At 45.8% G+C, this 27,866-nt stretch overlaps 1 protein-coding gene across 2 annotated transcripts; it reads right to left on the bottom strand.

The window, feature by feature from the left end:
- Positions 1–131: 131 nt before the first annotated feature.
- LOC136759377 (cytosolic purine 5'-nucleotidase) lies at positions 132–19,453 on the bottom strand. Of its 2 annotated transcripts, XM_066714347.1 has the most exons (19): positions 18,847–19,453; positions 15,225–15,298; positions 14,447–14,564; positions 12,595–12,690; positions 9,602–9,693; positions 9,429–9,486; positions 7,461–7,554; positions 7,217–7,270; positions 7,050–7,133; positions 6,027–6,068; positions 5,823–5,930; positions 5,545–5,611; positions 5,073–5,243; positions 4,656–4,707; positions 3,941–4,012; positions 3,764–3,824; positions 3,233–3,409; positions 2,870–2,965; positions 132–2,423 (listed from the first exon to the last, which is right to left on the bottom strand). In XM_066714347.1, exons 1-19 carry the CDS (start codon positions 18,984–18,986, stop codon positions 2,382–2,384), a joined length of 1,698 nt encoding a protein of 565 aa, XP_066570444.1. In that variant the 5' UTR covers positions 18,987–19,453; the 3' UTR covers positions 132–2,381. The 2 variants fall into 2 exon arrangements, with proteins under 2 accessions (XP_066570444.1, XP_066570445.1); XM_066714348.1 differs by lacking the exon at positions 3,941–4,012 and having other exon boundaries at positions 18,847–19,451.
- Between the last annotated feature and the right edge of the window lie 8,413 nt (positions 19,454–27,866).

Below are 27,866 nucleotides of genomic sequence, written 5' to 3'. Positions count from 1 at the left end.
ATCCAGGATGAGCATCAGGGATTCGTCTGTTGGCAAGCCATCTTTTAACTGCAGGCATTTGAGAGAAAAGAGAAGATGATCGCATCTAAAAGCAGATTTTTTAGGATATTAATCACCCACATTGATTTAAGTTTCCTTCAATAATGTTCATTTATTATTTGTATTATTATTTTAGACAAAGAAATAACACAACGCACATAGAAAAGTGTAAAATTCTCAAAAAGGAACATCAATGTTAAAAAATACATATACAATTAACACAAGTATGGGGTAAAAAGGAGGGGTATGAGGCTGCCAGTATTGATCCATCTACAAGGCATAAATGATGACATTTGCAATTTCCCCATTAAACCATCCACACAAAAACCTGCATGATGTCTTCAAAAACTCACTACGGAAAACGTGCAGAAATAGTGCCAAGGATTCCTATATATTTCCTGTAGAAGTTTCCCTGCGGTATTCCTGTTCAATTAGTGTATTTAAGATGTTGGCTTCAAAACCTTGCAGCAGTTATTTTGTATCTTGTTTTAGTTTTTTTGCTGGAATCCTGTCCAGTTTTTTGTTTAGTTTTATGTAAGTGGGTGGAGCTAGTATGATTTTAATGAAATCATTAAAAATATTAATTTGCTGTTAATCAGTTTGATTCACTTATTGTGTTAAGGCTGGATTGTGAGGAAGTTATTTGTAGCTCCGCCCCCAAACCAACAGACACGCCAAGAGAGGTGTGAGCGCTATATTTCAGATATTTCTGTACGTGACTCTTGCTTGAAAACCGGTATTGCTAAATATTTTTTTGAAAGTAAGAAACCACTGCTCTGTTCTGTACATCACAGTATCACCACCTTGATACTCCTGTGTGGGACAGCAACACTTCAGAAGTGCTAAGGCCTACAAAGTCTTAACATTGATCATAACCCTACCTCAGAAGCCAAATGTCTTTGCATCTTCAGAACATGTAAAGTACATCTTATTTATTTATCTAGTGGCTCTATAATACACAGCAATGTCCTTCAAGCTCGGTCCCATGGGGCAGAGGTAAAACCCAGTAAACCCAGTACCTGGAGGACCAAACTAGAGCTGTCAATGACTGAATTAACCTACTAATGTGATCTGTATAACACATGACACATTATTTTAAGGCCCTGTTACAGGTCCCTGGTTTAACAGGCTTTTGTCCTTCAAGGTGTTCGGCCTGTAATGTAATTTGCATGCCTGTAGACAAATATTTGATTCATCCAGTTAATCGGCTAATCAGATGGGAGCCTGGTAGGGACAAATGCCTGGAAACAGCGCTGCCCTCGATTGAGGAGGCCGGAATCGCCTGGGTTGTGACCCCCATGGGGACCGGAGATGGAAGAACACTGAGTTAAACACAAATAAAATAATTTCTCAAACCTACTTTACACAAATGCAGGACATATTTACATTTAGAACAAATTGAAAGTGTATATATTAAAATTAAAATAAAAAGATCAGGTTTATATATTATTTTAAGGCACGCGTACAAATCTGGACAGTCTGTCTGACTGGGACGTTGTGCATACACAGTGACAAGGACAAGGCATTTGTTTCCTTAAACGGCTCTTCCCCTCCATCCTTTCCCCAGTAGTTGCCAACAAACTGTCTCTGATCTCTACATTGTATTTGACACACACTGTTAATTAAGCATGAGACAGCAGGCTAGACTAAAAACATACAAAACATGGAAAACTTTTTTTAGTTTGTTTTCAATTCAGGCTTAAAATATGTAAGAATGTGCATACGCTAACTAGGACAGGGGACGTATGGGCATCCCGCAGACGCACTGCGGCAAAGTCAGAACACGGTTAACAGAAGCTGCTCCCGGGTCGCAGGCTGTGATCTGGAGAGCCGCCAGCAGTCTCTACAGTGTCTACAGGGGACATAGAGCAGTCCAGTCCTTGAATCCTGGGGCTGGGGAGCTTGCAAGACCCCAACACGCTGAGCTGCTTTCTGTTAAAACCCTTTGCTGCAAGGGCCTCTGCTTCTGTCTGACCTCACTCTGATGGACACTGATCCTTAACTGTGGTCAAAGAATGGCCATCGACAAACCTGTGGATATGAAAGTGCCAGCCTTCAAGAGTTACTATATTCTTATCATTATTGTCATATTTATTATAATTATTATTCAACATTGCAATTTGCGCTGCTATGTTGCCTTCTTAAGCAGCGCAAAAGCTGCAGTTAATGGTGGGCTATAGCTCCCGGCCGTCCCTTCAGAGACGGGACCAGCCCATACAACCCACCCACCCTCCCCGCGCCCCCCACCCTGTCTTTCCCCTCCTCCAGGCTGAGACCCTCCTGTCTGTGGGATTGTCAGTAACAGTAACAGCTGTGTGCTACAGATCCGTAGCTCCGGCCAGTCATTCCACCACATTTGTAGTGATCGCGTTTTCACATTTCATCTGGAGAGAGAGAGAGAGAGAGAGAGAGAGAGAGAGAGAGAGAGAGAGAGAGAGAGAGAGAGAGAGTAACTGGCCTTGTTGTTAAACTTTCTCTCTCTCTCTGTCTAGTGGTTTAAAAAAATAATAATAAAACAGTCACGTGATTGAATAGGACCAAAAAGTAAAACACGAAAGCATTATAATGTGCGATGAGCTTCTTCCTTGTCACTGTATACCGTATATTTATTCAGTCAGAGAAAACAGCGTCTTAATTATCAGTTAACAGATTTTCTCAGCTAAGCTTCTTACCAAGAGGAAATGAGCCCGGGAAGTTAATTAAAAAAACAGAACAACAACAAAAATAAACTTGAAAGCGCACATGCTCCACCCCACGCTCTCATTCGCTACGGCTAAATCCCCTGTATTCTTATTCAGACTTCATTCTGCCCACCAAATTACCCACCCACCTTAGCGTCGGTGAGTCGCAGCAGCCGATTGGCTACCGAACTTTCTGACACGTTCATGTCTAGAGGGTAGTGGTCCACCGTGGATTCATGGGGCATCTGTCAGGGAGGGAGAGAAACACACATCACTGTTTTTATAACATTGTGTTGTGTGCTGTGTGCTGTGTGTTGTGTGCTGTGTGCTGTGTGTGCTTTGTGCTGTGTGTGACTGTGTTGTCTTCATCTTTATTGTGCATGAAGGTGATATTCACTCGCATGGGAGAGGGTGTAAAAGTAAAAAAACAAAGTGGCGAATAATTGGAAAACCATCACTGGAGAGCAAAACTGGGCACTGGGCTTTGCCCAGAGGTGGGTGTCCGCACTCACCAGTAAAGGCGGGGCTCTGAACAGGTAGCTAAAGGGGTAGTAGAGCAGGTTGAGGCAGGAGGCGGCGTACAGGTCGGCGTAGCGCATCAACTGGCTGGAGAACAGCGTCTGCCGGGAGCCGCAGCGCAAGACACTGCCCATCTTCCCGTAGCACATGTCCATCTCGTGGGTCACTCTCTAAAACACACACACACGTTCCCTGAGGACAAGGCCTCACTGTCCCACATCCACACCCACACCTTCAGAGGAGCCCCCAGTGAAGCGGCTGCTAAAACTCTTTTACCAAAATTAGTTTTTACTTCCTCTACACAACACTGCAAAGGGTATCGATACTACATCGATAGCCTATTTAATTTAGAAATATCTGCACCCATACAACATAGTAGAAAACGAGGGCTTTCCCTACACAGTCCACACAATGGAGCCAAGGTATGCAATGAAGCTAAATGTAGCTCAGTCCTGTTTAACTTAATTTCTGGAGGGAAGACTGCGCAGAGAGGGAAGCAGAAGCAGAAAGATACACCCCCTCACCTTGATTCGGATCTGGATGGCGCTGATGTCGGGAGACTCTGTGCTCCCGCTGTCCAAGTGTCTGAAACGCCAAGGAGAGAGAGGCACGGTCAACAGGGGACAACGGGACACACTCTGACACTCTTTCAAACACTCTGACACTGGCATGGACACTGGAGCACATGGATCTGCACACACCTGTACCATACCTCCCAACAGGGCGCCATAGTATCACAACATCTGAGACAGTTCAGGTTTCCTTTTGGGCCCCTGAATCAAGAATACATTCATAATATTTAGCCATGGAACATGAACCAGGGCCTGCTTGTAAATGGGCAAGAGACTCTGCCTGTGCAGTTGCACTGCATGAAGCCAAGTGCTCCCCAATTTTTCCCCAATTCCTCATTCTTTCTAAGATCCCTCTGTATATTCCCATTCCCATCGTTCATGCTGTTTTCCAATCAAACCAACAATGCAACATGCCTGCTGCACATCGATGGAAAGAAGCAATGCTCAGAATGAGAGCCAGCAATGGATGAAAGACGAGCAAAATAGATTCAATAAAAAGGATAATAAAAAAAAGAGTTGCGGTTGAAAAGTATATTATGAAGCCTTGTGTGGGAGGTAGACAGGACACACAGACACCAGCCAACAGCCACAGACACACGCCTTCACATGCCCGACACCGCCTCTATTGCCATATTGGAAATAAAGGATATTGTGACTGTTTACATCATCCGTCCTCTTATGACGAGTATTTACAGTGAAATTAGCACGGTGCTCAGGGTTTTTATTAATGTTTATGGTAAGTTGAAGACCCTCATACTGTTAACGTGAGATGCACACACACACACACACACACACACACACACACACACACACACACACACACAGTTGGACCGGCGCCACGTACTTGTAGAGCTCTGCTAGGAAAACATCTAGGCTCTTGAGCTCTTCGAACAGATCTGTAAGAAAACACAGCTAGAGTCAACAGGGACCAAACCTGAAACGTGAATACCTTGAAATTGCGATCCTTTGAACCAGTTTTTGTTATCCCAGAGAGGGCCACAAGGAGGAGCTCAAGCCCCACTGCACACCAATCAAATGACTCAACAGCAGGAATAGCCACAACAAGTCATGCTGAAGTGTCTTCTCTTCCCTGAGGATGGACAGACATGATCAGAAACGCACTTCATTTCACTTTATGCACTTGTCCAGTTGTACTGAACTGTCCCAAGAATCAACCAGGAAACGAGTACAGGTGGGAGCCTCTGAGCAGGACACGTTTGCCCCTGGAAATAAAACAACTGCCAGGCCAGGCTCTACTCACGGCTCTTCTCTGTCCACACTCGCAGTTCCTTGGCCAGTTCCGGTACCACCAGACAGGTCTTCCAGCCCTGGCGCTTCTTGGATTTCAGGATGTCCCCGAAGATGTGGTCCCCAATGTACAGGATGTCCTTGCCCTTGACCCCCAGCAGGTCACAGATGATGTCCGAGGAGCCTGCAGGAGGGAGGAGCACGGATGGTCAGAAACAGTGGGAAAAATAAATAACTGCTCGGTCCGTGGTGCCTCACTATTTTGTCCTCCCCCTTCCATCTCCAAGGTAGCAGCATCTGACAGGAAGGGCACCCTTATTTGTGATACTTCTACTATAAATAACATAAGTTCGTCTACAACATTCCCAAGTGCTGCAGTTCCCAGGGAAATGGGCACAGTCTATGTCTCAGATATTATTGTCTTTAAACGCGTTGCTCCTGGGCACACAGCGGCTGCTTTCTGTCTCCTTGACACACTTCTTTACCTCCAGAGTAGACGGTCCCGTGCTGCAGCCCACCCGTGTACGTGCCGATCCGTAGCTTCCCCGTGTTCTGTGGGACAGAGACAAGAGCAGGACAGGAGAGGGACGGTCAGGGGCAAAGGATGTATTAAGGTATTGTTAGTATATCAGGCAGGCCCGTCTCAGGTTCAAAGGACATTAGCAGGGCAGGGACGTTACCCAGGCCAGGGGGTGCTGCTCCTTTCACGATTTCGACACAACAGCCAGGGGTCAAACTCTCCTCAGCCGGCAGGCCTACTTACCGTGTCGACCTGACGGAGCACCGTTCCCTCTCCGAAGAACAGCGGCTTCCTCGTGTCCACAGCGACCAGGTCGAAGTAGGATCGCCAGGGTTGCTTGGGGGTGCCAGGCTGTGGGGCAGAGGAGAGGGGGTGAGACACTGCAAGTTGTATGGTCTCTCCCGGTTAGTCTTTTGAGGAGAGCCCTAATAAAAAGTCTCTGCTTACCTTGGGCCCTTGAGGATGGTCAAACAGGTAGCTCATGATGGCCTGTGAAGACAGAGGCAACACTGTGGTGAGCAGCTCCTCTCTCCGGTCATGAGCACAACTCAAATCATACCAAAAAAGTTTACAACAAAGCGCTCCGGAGATGGCCAGTCAGGAAGACGCGTCTAAAGTTTTTCTAAGGAACATACTATCATATACAAGATGACTCCCTTTGGTTGCCGGACAACTATATCACTGTCCCGCGTCACAGGTAGTGAGAAAATATACACTAGAAAGTGGAATATCCCCCTTGTGTCTCTTTCAAACAGAGTGGATAATGATCACCTGGTCTCCTGTGTCTTTCAGTGCCCCATCTTAAGGCACAGTGGTTGACTTTACAGGGAGTATCTCAGACATGTTAGTTTGCTGAGGGGGGGTGGTCTGGTGTGGCCAGCCAGCACCGTCTCTGTATCCACACGTGTCTCTGTGTGTGACTGTGCCGTTAACCTTCCCCAGGTGGAATTTCACAGACATCCAGGAAACAGAACCCAGCTCCCCAGGCCCGGCAGCCAGCTGAGAGGGGCTCTCGGAGGGGAGGGTCCCAGGGGGCCACGGCCACGGGTGGCTAATCTGGGAGGCTGTCAATGCATGTTGTGGATGGCTGCTGTGGATGGCTGGCAGGCTGGGCTGGGTTTATAGCCGGTCAGCTGGGACCTACTTTCAGCTTCTTACACGCTATGATGGGCATTTTCATGGTCTCTCATACCTTCCCCCGCCTGGAAACATGTATCGGTCTTTTATGATGAAAGTGTTTGAATTCAGGGTTTTGAATGTAGGGGAAGGTGGGGGGATGAGCGATTTGTGAGGCTGCTCCTAATGCCCAAATAGATTGTTTGGGGACAGAAACCCCCCAAAAACATAGCAAACAAATGCAATAGTGTGAGTAGCCCCCTGTTCAAATGCATTGTGGGAAGTTTCTGCAACCAGACCAGAGTACTGTCTGGTATTGATGAGGGGTTGGTGGATGAAGCTCTAGATGATCACCTCAGTGTAGTTGTAGTCACTGTTGGTAGCCAGGAAGACTTTGGCCACCTCCTTCATGCGGCTCAGGAGGAGAGGGAGACGGGGCTGCAGGAGAAGGCAAGAGAGTGTCAGCAGGGCAGATACCTGGAGAAGCTCCAGGCTGGAAACTGGAATACCGCCCCACTTACATCTTTCTCAATGTATTTCTCCATGTTTTGAAGAGTCTTTTCCTTCAGGATTCCCTGAACAACAGGAGACAACAAGAGAGGGCATTAGAGAGTGTCTGTGAGCGTGCTTGTGTTTGTGTGCGTGCCTGCGTGAGGGGAGGGGGCAGTTAAAACACTGTGTATGCCAGGCATAGACAGAAGGAGCTGCCTGTGTAGGATCTGTGTTGAAGTCAGACTGGGCCACAACCTGACATCATGTGCTCACCGTGTCGTGTACATAGTCCATGGCATCCCTGACATCCTGGAACATGCTCTTGAAGGACATGAACAGGTCTCCGTGTTTGTAGCCTTTCGGCAAGCTAGAGAGACAGACAGACAGACAGACAGACAGACAGACAGACAGAGAGATAGAGAGCGAGCGAGAAAGAGGGGCTTTAGTTATCTTTATTCTTAAACAGGCTGCCGTCACATAGATCTGCAGAGCAACAGCAGGAGTGTCTTGTGTTTCTCGACAATATCAGACACACACCCCACCTATTTAACATACAGAACCTGACAGTGGGCAGTTTGAATTTGGCTCAGGTGACCTGCTGATGTAATATGATGATGTGGTGGAGCAATTCTTTCCTCTCGCCTGCCACGCGCTGTCACAGCTCAGATGAAAGATTCTGAATGCTATTTGGTTAGTTTAATTAATTGCCGAATCTGCATTAAATCCTAAATTAGACAATTTGCAAAAGCTAGGTGTTGATTAGGGATCACAAAGAGCTTCTTTTGAGTTAAGACAACAGATCTGAGTTACATTTTGGTCTGGGTTAGGTTTAGGGTCCCTAGTAAATGTAGGTTATGTTAGGATTTCTATTGTCGTAACTGAAGTAGATTTGCATGGGCATAGCTTGACACTTTAGCGTTGGCTGTGGTTGGGGTTCAGGCTGCTGTTCGGCCTTAATATGGGCCAGGTGTCCTACACATGTAAGACAATGGGCTATAGTGAAAAGTCTCTCCTGTATGCACCTCGACTAGCTGTAATGCAGTCTCACATTTCAGCATAGATTTAAAATATAAATTAGGCTAATACTTGTCGTAGCTCTATGAAACAAACAAACAAACATAAGTTACTTAAGTAACACATACTTGAACTGTTGTGTGTTTAATGCAGACAGTATGTTGCAGGTTGCACTGGTGCCGGGGAATCGGTCTGTCCGGTTCCACTTTAATCAGAGAGATTATTTTGTGCATAACATTACACAGAGGATGGTCTTGCAGTTGGCTTGTCTCCAGCAGCTGCAGGAGACTTTCCTGACTGGCCTGGTGGGGGGCTGGGAGAGGAATGGGAAACCCTGCCGTAAAATACACAACCCTGTGGCTGTCATCTGTTTTCAATACCGTCTGGAAGAGTCTCGGACTCGGTTCCACACACTCAGTTCCTCTACAGCATAACCGTTGAGACTTTCGAGTCAGCGGTTGGATGTTTTAGTAAATCTCCGTGCTTGTCAGTCCACATGAACGGAAGGACAATTAGCTGTAATTAATGTTTGTATTTTGGGGAGGTGCTATCATAGTGGCTTCTGAGTGTTCCTTGACACCCACTGGCCCGAACAGCAGGAGAACAGAGTGAGAGTGTCCTGGCTGTGGAGGGGCACCCAGTCCACACCCAGTCCATGGTGTTATAGTGCATTAGTCTTGTTGGGGACTAGTGCCTCTTGCATATCGGTGTAGGAAATCACCATATGCAACAGGAGTGCTAGGGCACCTTGCGTGTAATTGTGGGAGGGTCCCTGCTCAATCAAGTCCTTATAATTTGTTTGAGTGATTGTTTTATTGGATTATATGGGTGATCAGGTAGGGTGAATATGTGGGAATATGTGACTACCGGTATGGGGGTTGGACCTGTATGAAAGTTACGCGTAGTCAGACTTTAAAAAGGAGAGGCGAAGGAGTCAGCACCCCCTCATGTCTGTTGTTCAGGGTTGTCACGAGACGCGCAAAGGAAATAAAGCCCCTTGAAAAGATTTGTGAGAGTGGAAGTAGATTATTTTCCACACCAAACCCATTACAGTACCGATAATCACTGGTTGGCTGTCAAAACATGTAAATTGAGAATTATGGCAAAATGCATTTTTCTATGTCTTTTAAATCCTCTTAAGTGGCTCCCCTGTCATTGAACAGGTTTTAAAACACTACTGAATTAGGGAAGCTTAAGTCTTCCAGTCACCCTGGATTCAGGACATACTTGGTGTATCGTTTGCAGTTGGTGAAGAAGTCCACAAGGCAGGCGTACAGGTAGGTTTCTAGGAGAGGAGCAGAAAAAAGCAGGACACATTGATCAGGGCAGTGAATCAACATCCTGACATAAACCCTCTGTGGTCTGTGAGTTGATCTGTGGCCACTGATTGCTCTCCTTACCTGAAAGGTTGAAGAGGGTGTTGAGGATGTAGAATCTGTCAGTGTTGTCCCTCTGGATGAACTTGTTGGGGTAGTACTCCTGAATCTGAGCCCTGTAGACCAACAAGCACAGATCAGTCACACACACACACACACGACAGACATAGCATGGGAACATTACAGCATGGGACATTTCTGGAGGCAGAGTTTGAAAAATGATGTTAATGGCTCCACTCCGCATGAGAAGGATCTTTTTAAGGCTCGCTAGGACAATGCCCCCCCCCACCACCAGGCCACTTAGTCTCCTGTCGGATCAGAGTTGTTTTGCTCCAGGATGAAGTCATGCTGTATATTTGTTGATGACACACTTTTATTCCATTTACTTCTGCTGCTCTTTTTTTTTTTGGACTCACTTCAGCAGTGCCATGTGTTTGTAAAGGGGAAGGGCATGGCATCGTATGCCCCTTTCACAGAAGCACAGTAACCCAGGTTATGGCACTCTTTTTATGTACCCGAGTTCTCATTTGCATTAGTGTGAAACCACGGGACACAGGTAGGAAGTGGGTTGACCCGGGTCAAGAGAGAGCCAGTACTGACGCAGGTAGAGAGAGACACGAAGCACCTCCTTTGGTGACCAGTTGATCTGAGCCGCAGCTTAAAATAAGGAGTGTGAAATCAAGTCCAATGCCAAAGACTAAAAACAAACATGATTGTCTTCATTCCCCAACCAGAGAATGAAGAGTTAACCCTGTCCCTGGGCTGCTATGACAACGGGCCCTTGACAGGCAGCAATAAGATCCTAAATCAACAAAGCAGGGATCGGATTCCTTCTGACCCCGCTCCGTCTCCCCAGAAGGTGACTCCGCGCGGCCCTGCCAGCAGCGCCCTCGCTGAGCCCTGGCTCTCTACCCGGTACTGCTAATCTTTCCCCGTACAGAACAGCCGCCCCCCACTCCCACTGCTCTCTCCTTCTCCTCTGCCCAGCTGGAGTGTGAGCCTGCGCTCTGCCCAGCTGTCTGAGCTGTCTGTCACACCCGGGGTAACAATAGCCATTCCTCCCTCCCGCAGAATCTTGCCGATTACCGCAGTATAAATAAACGCCAGCTTCTCCGAGCAGCGGGAAGAGATCACGCTGTCAATTACAACTCAGTGAAGGAAGGAAAGGAGAAAAGTAAGAAGAAGAAGAAGAGTAGGTCAGATTACAGACATAAGAAGTCAGAGCAGCGTTCGTTGATTCATGAATCATGGAGATTTGACCTGGACACTGAACTAGACTCTCAAAGCCACGGCAGTTATGAATCTCATTGCTCAGGAATGAGACGGGGAGTTCAGTGCAATTCAGTCAAGTTGCGATTGTCTTTTCTGGATAGGTCATGTTTATTTGACATCGTGTTCATAATGTAAAGATTACAATATATATAAATAAAGATTATTACTGATTTGGGGGGAGGGATCTTACATTTGTCAAAACAAAGTGGAACAATCGAGATGAAACGCCTCATCAACACTTCAATGTGACGCAGCTGAAGCGGGCCGATGGGCGCACAGTGTTTTAATGAGAGCTGCCCTCTGTCCAGTCCGCTCCAGCAGCCTCTAGAAACATGGTGGCAGTGGGCCAATGGGCAACTCAACAAACACCAGCCAGCTGAACTCAATGGCCTTCGGAGGCGAGAGAGAGAGAGAGAGAGAGAGAGAGAGAGGCAGAACAGAGAGCAAGGAAGGAGTGCAGCGATCTCAAAGGAATTTGGGTTTGATAGAGGCAATTCTGGGCCAAACTTGTTTTGTCGCATTCAGGGTATAGACATACCGTACTGTTACCTAGGCGATTTCCCAGCATTCACTCCTTCTGCCACTTGTTACATGAACAAACCCTGTAAAGCTGGTGCCACAGTGGAAACCGCCACAAGAAAGAGCCAGCTTGTGCAATAAGAGTTTCTCCTACAACTCTGTACAACTAACCCGGCTTCTGAGCTAAGCCCGGCTACGTGAGGCAGGGCCAGCCTTTAACTGAGCGAGTGAAACGATATAAAGGATAAGACGAAAGAGGAAAGAGATACAGATGTCAAAGGTCAAAGTTTGATGCTTTTACTTATATGTGCATGTACTGGTTCATTAGAGATTGTACAAATCGCCACCAAGGAGCCATCCCCCTCCTTGCCAAACACGACCTTGAACATTAACCCTGTAAGAACTCACTGTGTGTTTTCTAGGTCCTGCTCAGCAATGTAAATCGCCACCTATCTGTTTGCCTGACCTGGATAATCTTGGTTAAGCCTCCCTTTTTTGTGCTGAGCGAACAAACATGATTAGCAAGTTAAGATTAGCCTGTAGCTAAGCTAAGCTGTTATGGAGGAGGTGGTGGTTATAGGGGGTTAAGAGGGGAACTGTAATTTAACAAAGACCTCAAATGTTGCTGGACCCCAAACTTCTAACGTGCAGTGTGTATGAAAATGAGATCGACTCTGCAAATTGGATTACTTTCCAATTTCTCCATGAGGCAAAGTCTGTACAATGATGCAACTGTGCATTGGGAAACCCTGATTAACTTTGGATGCAGACAAGCCTAGAAAATCCCTTCTCAACTCATAGATTTTGTAACACTTGGCTCCAGCACTGACCAACCGATCATCATTTTGTTGGAATAGTTTTCAGCTTTCCTGTGTTAATTCCCATTTAAAAAAATACCCCACTTAGCTAGGGAATGGCTCTGGACAGTCAGACCGCCACTTCTCATTTCAGATAGCTGTCCCCCATGTACTATCAACTTTGAGATCAATGCTCCCTGGTACCTTGAGGATTAGACTGAAACAACAGTAAACAGGACTAAACTCTTGACCCTAGTGGGATTGCAACTCATAGCATCGCTCCCCCATGAGAGTTCACCCTTTTCCCCTCAATGCTTTGCACCTATCAGAGCAGGGCAGTGATTAATCCAGAGTCAAGCCATTCTTGCATTCTCTGCCTTTTGCGATATGGAAGCAGTGAAGTCAGACTCCATGAATGCCAGCACTTACCCTTTAAGGAAGGTGAAGCCATGCGTACACACCAGGATGTTGCCGTGAGAGTCCACTTTCAGGAGGTTCCCATACATGGTGTCGAACACCAGCCCTCTGAAAAGACAAACACACAGTCGGTCAGCCCTGCAAAGAACACAACGCATGAAAACGCATTGCCAAGCGACCGCACGGCAGACACATTTCGTGTCAGTATATGGTCGGGGCCCACTCTTTTTCCTATCAAACTCGAGCGATGGTTGTGAACAAACAGCCGTCTGGAGTTGGAGGCTGGAAATGCAATTTCGTCTGCCACAAGGGGGTTAAAGGCAGGAGACGTAGCCAGAGGTTTATCCAGCTGCAATCTGCACACATGCCTCAGGGTTAATCCCCTCCAGGCACGCGGCCCCAGTGGGTTTAAATCTTGGCCCGGGTCTGCAGGCAACGGAAGATCAGCGAGCTATGAGGTCGGCCAGAGGATCGGGGCTGTATTGAAGGGTTTTGCCAGTAAGACAAGTCACAACCGAAGGCTGTATTAATAACCGAGCTCTCTGTACCGTACCATGGTTACAGCAGCCCAAATACTGGAGCTAATCCTCCCCCAATCCCAACTCCAATCTCCAACTGTTCCATCATAAACACCAGGGTTTTTTCCTCTGTTATCTCCCCCTGGCTATTTCTAATACATCCTATTTCACCCCCATCTGTATGTAACCAGAGGAGCCTGTGGGGTTCCACATCCAGTGTACTTGCAGTATACATACAGTAAATATTTGTGCTGATTTGGCAAGCATACACGCTGCTCAGATAATGACTGCTCAACGACCAACAACATCCAATAAAGTGCATGAGTGATTGCAGGCTTGGTACAGAATTTGTGTGTGTGTGTGTGTGAGTTTGTGTGATGTCAGCGCAAATCCACTATCCTTTAAGACAGCTCATACAAGGGTCGGTCGTCGTGATAAAAATGTGCCGCGGCGCTGGCATGTGGAGATAGCGACGTCATCTGCTGTCTTGGTAACCAGATTGGTAGAAGCAGTAGTACAGTATAGTCCTGCACCGGGGTCCCTGCATCACACTGTGAGTCACACCGTCAGAACTGCTACAGAATAGCCCGTGAAAACAGTTTCTGTTTCTGTTCGAAACCCCTATGCACACAGAATGGTTGCAAGAAACCCCCATAAATGGTTTTAATAATAATAATAATAATAATAATAATAATAATAATAGCAAAAAGTAATACATGTACCTAGAACTGCAGGCCTGACTCATTTTGGACAAGTGGGCCCTTATTGAAACACAGTAATCTTACAGGGCTGTATACCACGGCATTCCCGAACTCCGAACTATATATATATATATATATATATATATATATATATTTCTATAGGGTCTATAAGGGGAAAAAAGGCATGCAGGTTGCAGGTCACACAGGACAAAGTCTGCATTTGTAGATTTGTTTTAATTAAGGCAAGTCCTTTTATATATCCCATTATAGCCCCATTGATAAGCACTACCTGTATTCCTTATAATATCAAGATTAATATCTTGCGTGCCTAAGAAGTTCAAACCAGGCGAAAATGAGGGTGAGTGTACAGTGATATATATAAGAAACTACATCAGTGATTTTAGTAGGTTCTTGTTAATCACGAACAGCATAACAAGGGCACCTACATTTGCAGTGCAGTGGCGCTACCGGGTGAATGTAACCCCTGTGAGAGGACTGCAAAACTCTTAGACAACGTTCCTGTGGTGCAATCATGGTCCAGGCAGGGTAAGGCACAGAGGGGCACGGTAAAGCATGAGAATGGAGGTAGTGTAGCCATGTAAACACCTCAACAGCACCTGTAGAAATCTGTCACATCGCACTGACCTGGTGGGGAAGTTGGCGTCATATGTGTACTGAAGCAGCTCGTGGGGATAGCCGATGGATACCAGTCTGTCCATCAGCAGCTCATAGCCCAGCTCTTCGTAGTCAGGGGATTTGTACACTGGACACAGGGACACAGGGACACAGGTACACAGGACACAGTAGTTGATCAACTTACAGGGCCTTACAGTGGGAGATCTGGTCATGGTAATTGGGCACCTCTTGTTTTATTATCTTCACATTACAGTAAATCGCCTTGCCTTTCCTGTTTTTCACTGTGCAGTTCAGCCTATGATAAAGGTGCTTTGAGTCTTTCGTGAGGGTGATGCTGTGGTGCCGTCCTCATATGCAAATACCCGTGCAGAACGTCATAATCGTGGCTGTGCAGGAACACTTTGTGAATATCTGACGTTTCCTCTCAGGCACTGTCTTAGGGTGAGCTGCCCTTTGCAATTGGTAGGGGAGTGTTTGGTAAAATACAGATATCTGATGTGGAAAAATAGGCTTATGTAGAAGTTATGTGTGTCTCCTATCCTCTGAAAGCAAAATCTGAGAAATGCTAGACTATAGAGAGGCTATAGGGGTAAGAGTGAAACCTTTATACTAGCAAACTGATTGGAAAAAGTATACTGAGATCTAATGCAATTGACTGACTCTTGATTTTAACCAAAGAGCTAACTGTACTTCACTGTACAAAAATGACACAACAGGAAGTCACGCCAGTTTTCTATATATGAAACCTCAAAGACAACCAGGATTGAGATGCTGTAGAAGGCCTTACTTGCCAGTGTGTAATCCATGTCGAAGCCATAGCACTTGATCTTCTCCAGGGTCAAACTCCTGTTGACGAACACTCTGCAATGGAAAGAAGAAGGGGGTGAAATGTAGGTGAGATGCACAACTGGACCAGACATAAAGTTCTAGAAGAAGAGTTTCATCCTGGCTCAGTCCGTACCAGGATAAACCTTTACTGTAATCAAACAGAGGGGTTCCAAAAACAAAACGAATGCAAAGCTCTACACATCCCTGAGAATGCTCTAACTATTTAAGTGATTGTGAGTTACCTGTCCACACCGTCCAGAGTGTTCACATCCTGAGGAGTTTGTAAACTTTTGAGGCTCAAATCCACCACACTCATTTTCAAAAATCCCCGTTGGCGTTTGAACTGCAGTGCCCAGCTGGGGAGTGACTTGGAGGCCTATCTTGAGACCACTTGATGGCTGCCAGGGGGAAGACCTATCTCCAAGACCATTGTCACAAATGATTCCTGTGGTTACTGGCACCAGGATAGTGGTGAACGTGTCTGTGGGTGTTTCGCCGGCGTCCGCAAGTGACATCACACAGCCTCCAGAACACTCCCCCTGCAGTTCCTCATGAGATGGCATCTTGAGCCTCAGAGTTGTGAACTATGACATCATCACTTACGGATACATTGCCGAAATTGCTGTAGTAACGGGTAATGTAGAAATGTGTTCAGGCTGTGTTCTGGGCGTATCACATACATCCCCAGTTTCTCGGGGAGCATCAGTGGTGGTAAAAAACACATGGGAGAAAACTGAGCTACACTGGGGTATGCTGAGGAATTCTCGGGGTGCCTTTGAGGCCAAACTGCGAGCAAGACCCTCACACACATATGTAAGACACGGACCAGATCCCTGCACTGGGGCCTGTGGGCAGATAAGAAGCCCTTTTCTCGGTGAGCGAAGATCTAAGAGATGGAACAGCTGGCTTATCTGTCCTTCCTGTCTGTCCAGCAGCTCTGTGATAAACCTTGCTGAATAACCTTCCCCTCTCCTGGAGCTGGGCTGGGCCGGGCCTGAGTGTAATCAGACAGGGGAGCTCCTCTCTTCAGGATCTCCCAGATAGGCACCAAGAATGTGCGCCAAAGAGAAAGAGGGTCACATGTGGGGTGGGAGGAGGCCTCAGGGTTGCCCAGGCCGACATCTCATATTCATGAAAATCTGCTCTGTCCTGCCTCGGCCCACTGACGTTACTTTCCTAGTGTGGTTTTGAATTGTGTTTGTTTGCGCACTCCATACCATGCAAACATCCCAAGAGCACAATTGTCAGGGTAAGAAGCAAGAAGCAAAAAGTAACTAAAGAGGCTCAGACTTAGTGAAGCAGGTATAGATAACCGGCACCCGGACTGTGATCAAAAGGTGATGAATAAAATGTTTTGCCTGCCTGCCTGCTCACACCATTCTTTAACTCAAAATTAAAGCAGGGGAGGCCTCAACAGATCGTGCTCCGCTCTCTTTCAGAGCCCCAAGTGCTGTCAGCCAACGGCCTGCCGGTACAGTACGTCATGTCTTATTAAGCCGACGCTGGCAGCCCAGGTTCTGTTATTAACTCCGTAAGGAAATTAAATCTTTCAGGGTGCCAAGAAATGTTACAGTATGAGCCAGCTAATAACTTTCTACCAGTGTTCCTCCTCACTCTCTCTCCCTCTCTCTTCCATCCCCTCTTTCTCTCACTCTCCGGTTCACTGCACCTTTCCCTGAATTAGCCTGGTACACGGGGAAGGGAAAACATACAGAGCTTGGTGTTTGAAGCTTATCTTATTCAGAGTATATTTGCACAGACATGCAAGTGCCGTTTAGATGAGATCAATTCCCTTTATTTAAGTCCTCAATAGAACTTCTACCACACCCTGCTCCAGGGCACACTTGCAATGGATCAAACAGCAGTGCTAATGGGGGGTTCCTGTTTCCGTCTAGGACTTGTTAACGACCATGAAAACAACCTCACTGTCTGGCTTTCCTGTGCTGCTCCGTCAGAGCCCACTGACTCAGACACAGTGCTGACTTGTCTGTATTCTGCCAGCCTGCCTGTGCCAAGCAACAACAAATTCAGAAGTTAAGACACCCAGATGAAACCAGCCCCTGTGTCTCCTTATTACCCAGCATTATTACCAACAAATTCACACCTGATCTTTGCAGGAATATCATTTTTCCGAAATGGCTCTCTCACAAGTATATTCTTGACCTTGTATTTACTTTTTCCCCCGGGACAGTGGCTATTAAAGTAACAGATCTAACACAGGGGTGTCAAGTTCACCTGGATAGAAGTTATAATTTGTGTCCTGATGAGACCCCACTCTGACATGTGCAGACCCGTTTCTCTGTGAGAGCTCAGACCTGCTGGTGTTAACTGTACACAGTACATGCTGGAATGTAAAACTCAGTAAATGAAAATGTCTCAGTGACCTAATTTCACAGGGTGGGCACTGCAGCTGGGCCAACTGTCCTCACTTATTTATTTACTTATTTACTTGCTTAAATTGTAAGTATTTAAAAAACAAAAACATTAATTCCTGATTCATCCTCTACTCTCAGAGGTTTATCCTGTGCAATCTGTAAAATGCACAGCTTTATAGGGAACATCCAATCACAGATCAGCTGAAGCGATCACGCACAGGATGCCAGCTGATTTTCAAGATCGAGATTAAATAACAGAGGAAGGATGCATGTATGTGTCTCTATGTGTATGTTAGCAATGCAAAACTTCCAGAAGAAACTGCAAGCAAAGAATGTGCACAATGTGTATCACTGACCCTTTTGCAAACCATTTCAATACACTGACACAAATTGGTTTATTTATCAATGGCGCTTGGTTTCCCTTTTGTAGAAACATGAAGTTACTGGCTCTGTGCTAAAAGTGTTTTCCAAACACCTTGGTGCTGTGAAGTTATACAGCTGTGCTCTATGGGTCCCCGGTGTTGTTGCTTGTAAGCAGAATCCATGAATCACGTGTTTCTGGGAAAAGTGAATAACAACTTCCAGTTTCCCACAGCTTCCATTACAGAAAGAAAAAAGAAAAAATCTTGGGCTCATTTCAGCAGTTTCAGGTTCACCAACATGCGAGTTCTGACAGATGCCCTGCGGAGTCTGTGCGCTCGCTGCTTCCCTTTGCCAAGTTAAATCACAAAGCGATTGGGAGTTGATCTACTATAAATAACCCTTTCTTCATCCCTGGCTGAACTGTGTGTCTGTGCATTATACAAATAATGTGCAATGATTAGCACAGACAGCGTATTTCTGCACTAACAAGCCTGGATTAAGGCCACTGGCATGACCTCAAGAGTTGTCAAGGACCAGGTTCAATGTTCCAGCTGCAGCTGCATCCCTGTATATTATTAGGTGATGGGCTCTGATCTGCATGCAGGACGTTTTTCAGGAACTAGCTATAATAATAATAATAATAATAATAATAATAATAATAATAATACATAAAACATACATACATACATACAGTACAGTAGACAAGCAACAGGTATTACATTCTGAAACAGGACAACGCATCAGTGGGGTAAAAGTCTAGATAGTACATGACATGCAGACCAGAACCATAATTTTTCCCAACTGTGTGATTACTATTAATACTGATAATACTAATAATCTCACCTATGGTGGTAGTCTCTTTTCAGGGAACGGTAGTCGACGTGGTTGGGCTCCATTAATAGTCTGAAGTTCTTCTGTGACTCCTGCCAGCCCCGGTTCAACTCGGAGGACGGGGGCGCCGCGTCGCGGGAGATGCTGCCCATGGTCGGGGATGCGGACACTTTGGAGGAGACGGGTGGGTGATTAAAGAAAAGGACAGGACAAAAACACCCACACTTGTCGCCTGCTTTCGTCAATAAGCAACCCCTCCCTAATCAGCCGCGGCTCTGGGACGCGCGGAACAGGGAGTGATCGTGTGCGTCTCCGCTCGGTCGCGGGCTCCGGTGCCAGGATCCAAAGTCTCGCTTGCGTGGAGAGATAGTTTATCTGCCCGGCGCACAGCCTGTCCTATAGTCCTCTCGCAATGCTGCTTATCGCCCCCCAGAGAGATGCGCGCAGGGGACACTTCAGTGAGGACAACAAACAGGCATTTTTCTCTGCGACAACTTGGGGAAAACAGTCCCAGCAGATATCCAATGCGCACAGACAGCCCGTAGCAGCAGAGTGACCGCTGCGCACCGAGGAGACTGGAGTTTAGAAAGAGAGATGCCGGGACACACACAGAGAGAGGGAGAGAGAGAGAGAGAGACGGGGGGGGAGAATAATAAAAAAAAAAAAACCTGCCTCTCTTGTTACACCAGAAATCAATTCATTAACCCGGCCTCGATTGGCAGTGAGCCCAGATCCTTAGACACAAGCGCAGTGAAAGACATGTCCAAAGCGCATAGGAGCGCACTGAGCTTATTCTGTCGGTATTTTTAGCCTGTTTTCTAATGAGACCCCACTCTACACATGCATATGTCATCGCTGGTGTTCAGGCTGCACACCTCCCAGGTCCACATACAGTTAACTGTGCATTCACTGCTTTCTAAGTCTCCAAGTGTATATTTTGAGCTGTAACCCTATGCTACTCTTTTGGATTCCATTTATTTTTGAAGTGTAGTGTAATGGCTTTTTAAAGCACTTTGGAGAAGGTGGCCCGCATAACAAAATTGTTGGTTTGTTTGTTTATTTGAGCATGGACCACATTCATGCACAACATAAATATACTCAGTTGTGATGCAGGAATACAGGACTGAATAGTAAACCTGCTAGATGTAAAAAAGAAATAATAAATACATCCAAATTCAATATCATATTCTGTTCAGCTACAGCTTTTAGTTTCCCTTGAGATTGTGATGACCTCACGGTTAGTACGTCTTTAACTTTTAATTGTTGTTTTTTGTTTGTTTTTCTCGTGGAAATAATGGTATTATCTCCCAGTACAACCTGAAGTAACACAATCTACACACAATAGACAGAATGGATTATACTCAGCAAACATAAAAGCAGTCTTTGTTTAGTCCTTTGAAGTGGCTGCTTGTTATATGCGGTAGATAAGGGTGTATATTGATCTATTCTGCTTTTTCTGAAGACCGCATTTTGTAACAATGTCTAGATTATAATACACACAGTTCTTATTTTCATGGAGACAGTAAAGGTTGGTCTCGTGAGTTTCTTTCTTCTTCTTTTCCCTTGTTAGTTTTCCCAAGAAACAAGACACCTGCGTCTGAGCAGCCGAAAATAAAAGGAAATTGCTGATCACAGTTGGATCATGGCTGGCAAAGCTGTGGCAGTGGTTTCCTCAAGTGTAGACCGGGATAATGGCCGAGCATCAACGAGATGGGATATAGCTTTGATAAAGAGTACAGTGATGCATTACAAACTGGTGGGTCATTGTGTGTTTTCAACTTTTGTGGCAGTTTTGGAGCTCTGATCTGGTCTCTCTTGGGACACTCAAGCAGGCCGGAGCCGAGAAGTACGTGCTGAATGTGACTTGGTGTCCTTATCTCAGGCAGCCATACACAGAGCTGAGAACATCCGATCCATTCGAGGGGGCGGAAGGGGGTATCTGTCCCGGCCTGTTTCGACAAGTTTCTAATGTCATATCAAGGCACATTTATCACGCAGTGTGGCAGGCTGTTTGACAGTGTATGTGAACATTGTCAGTCAATCCCTGTTGTTTCTTTGTTGGTTTGCCAACATTCCAGATTGTCCAGGAATCCTTCAAACCCTTCAAAGCACTCCTGGACCAGCCCAGAAGAAGAATTGGTCAGAGTAATCGCCCCAGTGTCTGATGGCAAGTGAAATTAGATTGATCCTGTTATTACTTTGGTGGTAGCTTCATACATGAGGGTTTGAATTCAACTGAGTGATCAATCCAAACCCAGACACTGACTAAGCAGGTACTGGCTTCAGGTTACACTTAGGGTTGTTTCTGAGTAATGATTTTACTGGCTAAGCTCAGTGTTGCACTCGTTTGGGGTTCATAGTAGAGATAGGCCTTTGGGCCAGGCTTGGGTTAGTGGTTACATCTGTGCAGTGAAACTCAGGCTTCCTTTAAGGTAAGGGTTGTGTTTCTACCAGAGACTGGGGAAGGTATGGGACTCTGGCTGCTGTTAGTCCCTATTGTTGGTCCAATTCAAATATGTTGGTTGGGTCAATAATATTACGATGGTATGCGATTGAAAGGAGATCAAATTCAAAGGGAGGAACATCAGAATAAAGGGGTAACTTTGCGCAGTGAACCCTGTCAGATATGTTTGCTGCACCTCCTCGTACTCGTGCCTCCAGGTGTTGCAGAAGCTGCTAATATTTATTACTCGTGTCACCTGGAAGCCATTTTGAATCCCAAGTCTATGGCAAATGACTGTTCCGGTGCCTTCAGATCCTACCTGGTGGAGAGATTTTAAAATGTTACGTAATTGCTCTCACGGTGTCATTGCTGGTTGTGTAGCAACATTGAAGCAGGAAATGAATCAAGCAGGGAACTTCTTTTGATAAGACTAGCTTTCCTAGATGGCAGTTCTGAAAAGGAGTTGATGTGGAATTGGCCCGTCAAAAAGGGTGTCTGAGTTCCAGGGGGAGAAATGGGAATGGGAAAAAGGGGATGGAGGTTCAAAGGGCATTCTCCAGCCATTGAATGCCGTGTCGTCCACAGCTGAAATGCCAGCGGGACTGGGCCTCTCTCACACACCTCCGCACTCTGGCCCCTCTGAGCTAAAGGGAGACTCCTCAATTATTGATGCCCCGTCTGAGTGGATCGGTGGCGACTCGTGATATGAATGAACCCAGAGGTGGAGGTGAGTGGCGGCCCTCTGTGTGATCGGATTGCAGTGGCCGCCTGGAGGTGTTGTCTGTAATGAACTCGATCTTGCTTTCCAAAAGCAGCTCATAAAAACGGAAGGCGCTGCAGGGGTGTGCTCTCCCAAAGGTGGTTGGTCAGTAGAGAGTGTAATGAGAACACAATACTGTGTACAGATACAGCACAATCCAATCTGCTGCAACACTATCTGAATTTCCACAGCACTCTTTTCACGGATCTGCTCTTATTCAGCTCAGGCTGTCTCTTAGGTCAGTGAGACGCACTGTGCCAGTGTTAACTTATGATTAAAACCCGTCTCTGAGGGCCGCCCCTGGACTGGGAGTGAGTAAAATACAGACTTCACAGCTGCTTTTTTCGTACATACTACTTTTCCTTTTAGGAAGAGTGGCTCTCCAGCAGCTCCTAGACCTAGTAGTTAAGTCAGTGGTTTTACGTGGATAAAGGCGCTGCTTCCGATCTTCCGAGCGAGTGGCACTGATCTTTGGCTCGGTGCAGCCCGTCCATTGGCTACAGCAGATCTCCCAGTGACCCCGGACAGACCTTTGTAAGTTGAAGGGGGTGGAGGAAGGATAAAAAAATAAATACAGAAATTACACTGTACTCTCCCCTCCACAGTCTCATGCACGCCATCATTTTCCCCAGAAAAACAAAGATTCTTCTGCAAGATATCCTCAAAACCCCAAACTTGGCCCTCTGCAACTCGTCCGTTTGGGTTCAAATGTAAAGCTGTGTCTCTGGCGGGTGTGTGAGGCTCCGGCATGCACTCTGACAGGGGTGAGGCAGATAGGGAAAGTAAAGAGACCCTGAACTGCTTGTTGTCTCAGCAAACAGCCCCCAGGATTTAGCTAACTCAGCAGCCCAACTGATGGCCCAGAGTGGCTTTTGTAAGTGCTTGTGTGTGTGTGTGTGTGTGTGTGTGTGTGTGTGTGTGTGTGTGTGTGTGGGGGGGGTGGGGGGGGGAGCGGTTTACATGTGCTCGCCACATCACTGGCCATAATGTATCAGGGGTTTGTTTGTCTGTTTGTTGTTGTTTTCCTGCTCTGGGGTTAATCCAAGCAAAGGCAGGGTCAAAGGTCAGCGGCTGGACTTTGTTTGCATCCCCTGGCACCTTCCTCTCCGGGGAAATGGCTCTCTTTTTCCCTGAAATGTGGGTCAGATGCCAGTGCCCCCTTCCTCACTGTGCCAATCTGACACTTTGATAACCTGCAAAGCATGCCCTAATCTGCAAACCAAAAAGCAAAGTTTAATATATACATGTATTTAAATATATATATATTTTATTTAATTTGTAAATACTTTCAAATAGCGCTGTGTAGTGGCCAGACAGTGGAATTGAAGACATTTCATTTTCTGCAACTCAATGTTAGGTCTTTTACTCTAATTAATTAATTATTGTAAAACGCTCTGTGGCTACCCTGCGAAAGGCGCTATACAAAATACAAATTGACTGATTGATATGTATCTGGGAAGCGGAGATATTACAGTTAGTAATACTTAGTGAAAGGTGACTTTTGTCCCCTACAACATGCCATTGCCCTATAGGACACTTCAGTGACTGAAGATTGATACACTAACAGATTGTGACCTACATTCATTACTATTCACTACACACTGTAATATCACCGCTTCTAAGGTATAATGCTCATACAGTGCTAACTTACAGTGGCTCTCAAAAGTATTCACCCCCCTTGGACTTTTCCACATTTCATTGTGTTACTACATGAAATCAGGAGTTTTTTGTAAATTAATTACAAATACAAAACAGAAAATAATTTAATGCATAAGTAATCACCTCCTTTTCTATGACACACCTGCCTGAGCTGTGATGAAACCAATTTTCTTTAGAGGTCACGTAATTAGTTGAATGGAATCCACCTCTGTGCAATTAAGGTGTGTCACATGATTTCAGGTTAAATACACCTGTCTCTGGGAGGTCCACCAGTTGGTTAGTACAATTCCTAACAAAAACTACATCATGAAGATGAAGATGAAGATGAAGATGAAGATGAAGATGAAGATGAAGATGAAGATGAAGATGAAGATGAAGATGAAGATGAAGATGAAGATGAAGATGAAGTCAAATCAAATCCGGAATAAGATTCTTCAAAAGCACCAATCAGGGGTAGGATATAAGAACTTTTCCAAGGCATTGAATATCCCCCAGAGCAGAGTAAAGTCCATTATAATGGAGAGAATGGGGCATAACTGTGACTCTGCCTAGATCAGGCTGTCCTCAAAAACTGAGTATCCAGGTGAGAAGGACACTAGTCAGGGAGGCCACCAAGAGGCCTATGGCAACTCTAAAGGAGTTACAGTCTTACACGGCTGAGTTGGGAGACACTGTGCAGACTTCAACAATAGCCCGGGTGCTTCACAATAGTGGACTTTATGGGAAGGTGGCAAAACTCACATCAAATGTTGGCTAGAGTTTGCCAGAAGGCATGTGGGAGACTCTGAGACCAAGTGGAGGAAGATTCTATGGTCTGATGAGACCAAAATAGAGCTTTTTGGCCTCAATGCTAAGCGCTATGTTTGGTGCAGCTTAACACCCCACATCAACCTGAGAACACCATCCCTACCATGAAGCATGGTGGTGGCAGCATCATGCTATGGGGATGCTTCTCTGCGTCAGGGCCTGGAAACCTTGTAAAGATAGAGGCCAAAATGAATGCAGCAAAGTACAGAGAAATCCTGGAAGAAAACCTGATGAAATCTGCAAGAGACCTGGGACTTGGGAGAAGATTAATCTTCCAGCAGGACAATGACCCCAAACATACAGCCAAAGCCACACTGGAGTGGCTTAAAACAAAAAGGTCAATGTCCTGGAGTGGCCCAGTCAAAGCCCGGACCTCAATCCAATTGAGAATATGTGGAAAGAGTTGAAAATTGCTGTTCACCAAAGGTCCCCATCTGTCACGGTCTCCCTTGCTTCTACCTTAGTTCACCACCAGAGGTCTCCCTCTCCTGAATACTAAATCTAGTGCTTCTCCTTTCAACTATCCCTCCCAACCTGTTTCTCCACCTTCTTTCCTTCCAGGTGCACCTGTTCTGTCCTCCTCTCATACCATTGGCTAATCACTCATTCACCTAGTTCAAACCCTCTCTCTTACACAGTATTTAAACCCCTCTGTTTTCCAGCTGAATTGTGAAGTCTTGCATTCTCTCCTGGACCAATGCTAAGCCTTGTTTCTTGAGTGCCTAACCGTGTTTTTTGACCTCTTGCTTTCCAGTCTCGTTTACCCCTCTCGGATCTCCCCACAAGCCTGTTCGCTCGATGGACTGTCCCTGTTTACTCTCTCTCGTTTGCCCTTTATCGGATAATCTGCATCAACACAACGCCTGCAACTTGGATCCTTTCCTTGAGTCCTTGAGGACGTTACACTATCCAACTTGATGGAGTTTGAGCATTTTTGCAAAGAAGAATGGGCAACAATTGCTGTGTCCAGATGTGCAAAGCTGGTAGAGACTTATCCACATAGACTCATGGCTGTAATTGCTGCCAAAGGTGCCTCTAACAAATATTGACTCAAAGGGTGATTATTTATGCATTCAATTATTTTATATAATTCATTTAGAACAATTTGCAGATTATATTTTTCACTTTGACATTATGGACATTTTCTGTGTTGATCAGTGGCAAAAACTGCTGATTAAATCCAGTCTGATTTCATGTTGTAACACAATGAAATGTGGAGAAGTTCAAGGGGGGTGACTTTTGAGAGCCACTGTACACAGTAGCACAGACCCTACCCTGTGCTGTCACACACTGTCACTGATCCACACACCAATCCTGACCTGCCTGGCATGTGGTGACTTTACTCTGAGTAACAGGAAGCGACAGAACTGGACACAGGTTTAACAATTAACTCAATGTGTTCCGCAAGATCACAAGGTCGGTGTGTATAATACAGTGGGGGAAAAAAGTATTTGATCCCCTGTTGATTTTGTACGTTTACCCACTGACAAAGAAATGATCAGTCTATAATTTTAATGGTAGGTGTATTTTAACAGTGAGAGACAGAATAACAACAAAAAAATCCAGAAAAACCCATTTCAAAAAAGTTATAAATTGATTTGCATGTTAATGAGGGAAATAAGTATTTGATCCCCTATCAATCAGCAAGATTTCTGGCTCCCAGGTATCTTTTATACAGGTAACGAGCTGGGATCTTAAAGGGAGTGCTCCTAATCTCAGCTCGTTACCTGTATAAAAGACACCTGTCCACAGAAGCAATCAATCAATCAGATTCCAAACTCTCCACCATGGCCAAGACCAAAGAGCTGTCCAAGGATGTCAGGGACAAGATTGTAGACTTACACAAGGCTGGAATGGGCTACAAGACCATAGCCAAGCAGCTTGGTGAGAAGGTGACAACAGTTGGTGCGATTATTCGCAAATGGAAGAAACTCAAAACAACTGTCAGTCTCCCTCAGTCTGGGGCTCCATGCAAGATCTCACCTCGTGGAGTTTCAATGATCATGAGAACGGTGAGGAATCAGCCCAGAACTACACGGGAGGATCTTGTTTAATGATCTCAAGGCAGCTGGGACCATAGTCACCAAGAAAACAATTGGTAACACACTACGCCATGAAGGACTGAAATCCTGCAGCGCCCGCAAGGTCCCCCTGCTCAAGGAAGCACATGTACATGCCTGAAGTTTGCCAATGAACATCTGAATAATTCAGAGGAGAACTGGGTGAAAGTCTTGTGGTCAGATGAGACCAAAATTGAGCTCTTTGGCATCAACTCAACTCGCCGCGTTTGGAGGAGGAGGAATGACCCCAAGAACACCGTCCCCACCGTCAAACATGGAGGTGGAAACATTATGCTTTGGGGGTGTTTTTCTGCTAAGGGGACAGGACAACCGCACAGCATCAAAGGGACGATGGATGAGGCCATGTACCGTCAAATCTTGGGTGAGAACCTCCTTCCCTCAGCCAGGGCATTGAAAATGGGTCGTGGATGGGTATTCCAGCATGACAATAACCCAAAACACACAGGCAAGGCAACAAAGGAGTGGCTCAAGAAGAAGCACATTAAGGTCCTGGAGTGGCCTAGCCAGTCTCCAGACCTTAATCCCATAGAAAATCTGTGGAGGGAGCTGAAGGTTCCAGTTGCCAAACGTCAGCCTCGAAACCTTAATGACTTGGAGAGGGTCTGCAAAAAGGAGTGGGACAAAATCCCTCCTGAGATGTGTGCAAACCTGGTGGCCAACTACAAGAAATGTCTGACCTCTGTGATTGCCAACAAGGGTTTTGCCACCAAGTACTAAGTCGAAGGGGTCAAATACTTATTTCCCTCATTAACATGCAAATCAATGTATAACTTCTTTGAAATGTGTTTTTCTGGATTTTTTTGTTGTTATTCTGTCTCTCACTGTTAAAATACACCTACCATTAAAATTATAGACTGATCATTTCTTTGTCAGTGGGCAAACGTACAAAATCAGCAGGGGATCAAATACTTTTTTCCCTCACTGTACGTGCTGCTTTAACACTAATTTATTCTCTTATACAACATCTTGTGAGCGTGTTTGACCTTTTCTCCTCCCATATGACACTATTTAGTCCCGCGTGGGCATGCATACATGTGTGTGTGTCTGTGTGGTGTAGTTGTGTGTGTGTGTGTGTGTGTGTGTGTGTATGTGTGTGTGTGTGTGAGTATATGTCTTTGTGTGATTGTGTGTATTTATTTATCATCCACGGTAATCAGTTCCAGTCCCACCCTTTGAGGCTCAAGCGTCAGACTGATGACTCACGCTGGCCCACCCAGCCTCACCCTCTGGCCCAGACACCCAGCGCCCCCACACCCAGGTCTGGTGCAACAAGCCATCATTC

The sequence above is a fragment of the Amia ocellicauda genome, chromosome 9 (genome assembly GCF_036373705.1).
Source record: "Amia ocellicauda isolate fAmiCal2 chromosome 9, fAmiCal2.hap1, whole genome shotgun sequence".
Classification (NCBI taxonomy): Eukaryota; Metazoa; Chordata; class Actinopteri; order Amiiformes; family Amiidae; genus Amia; species Amia ocellicauda.
This window is presented reverse-complemented; position numbering and strand designations above follow the sequence as displayed.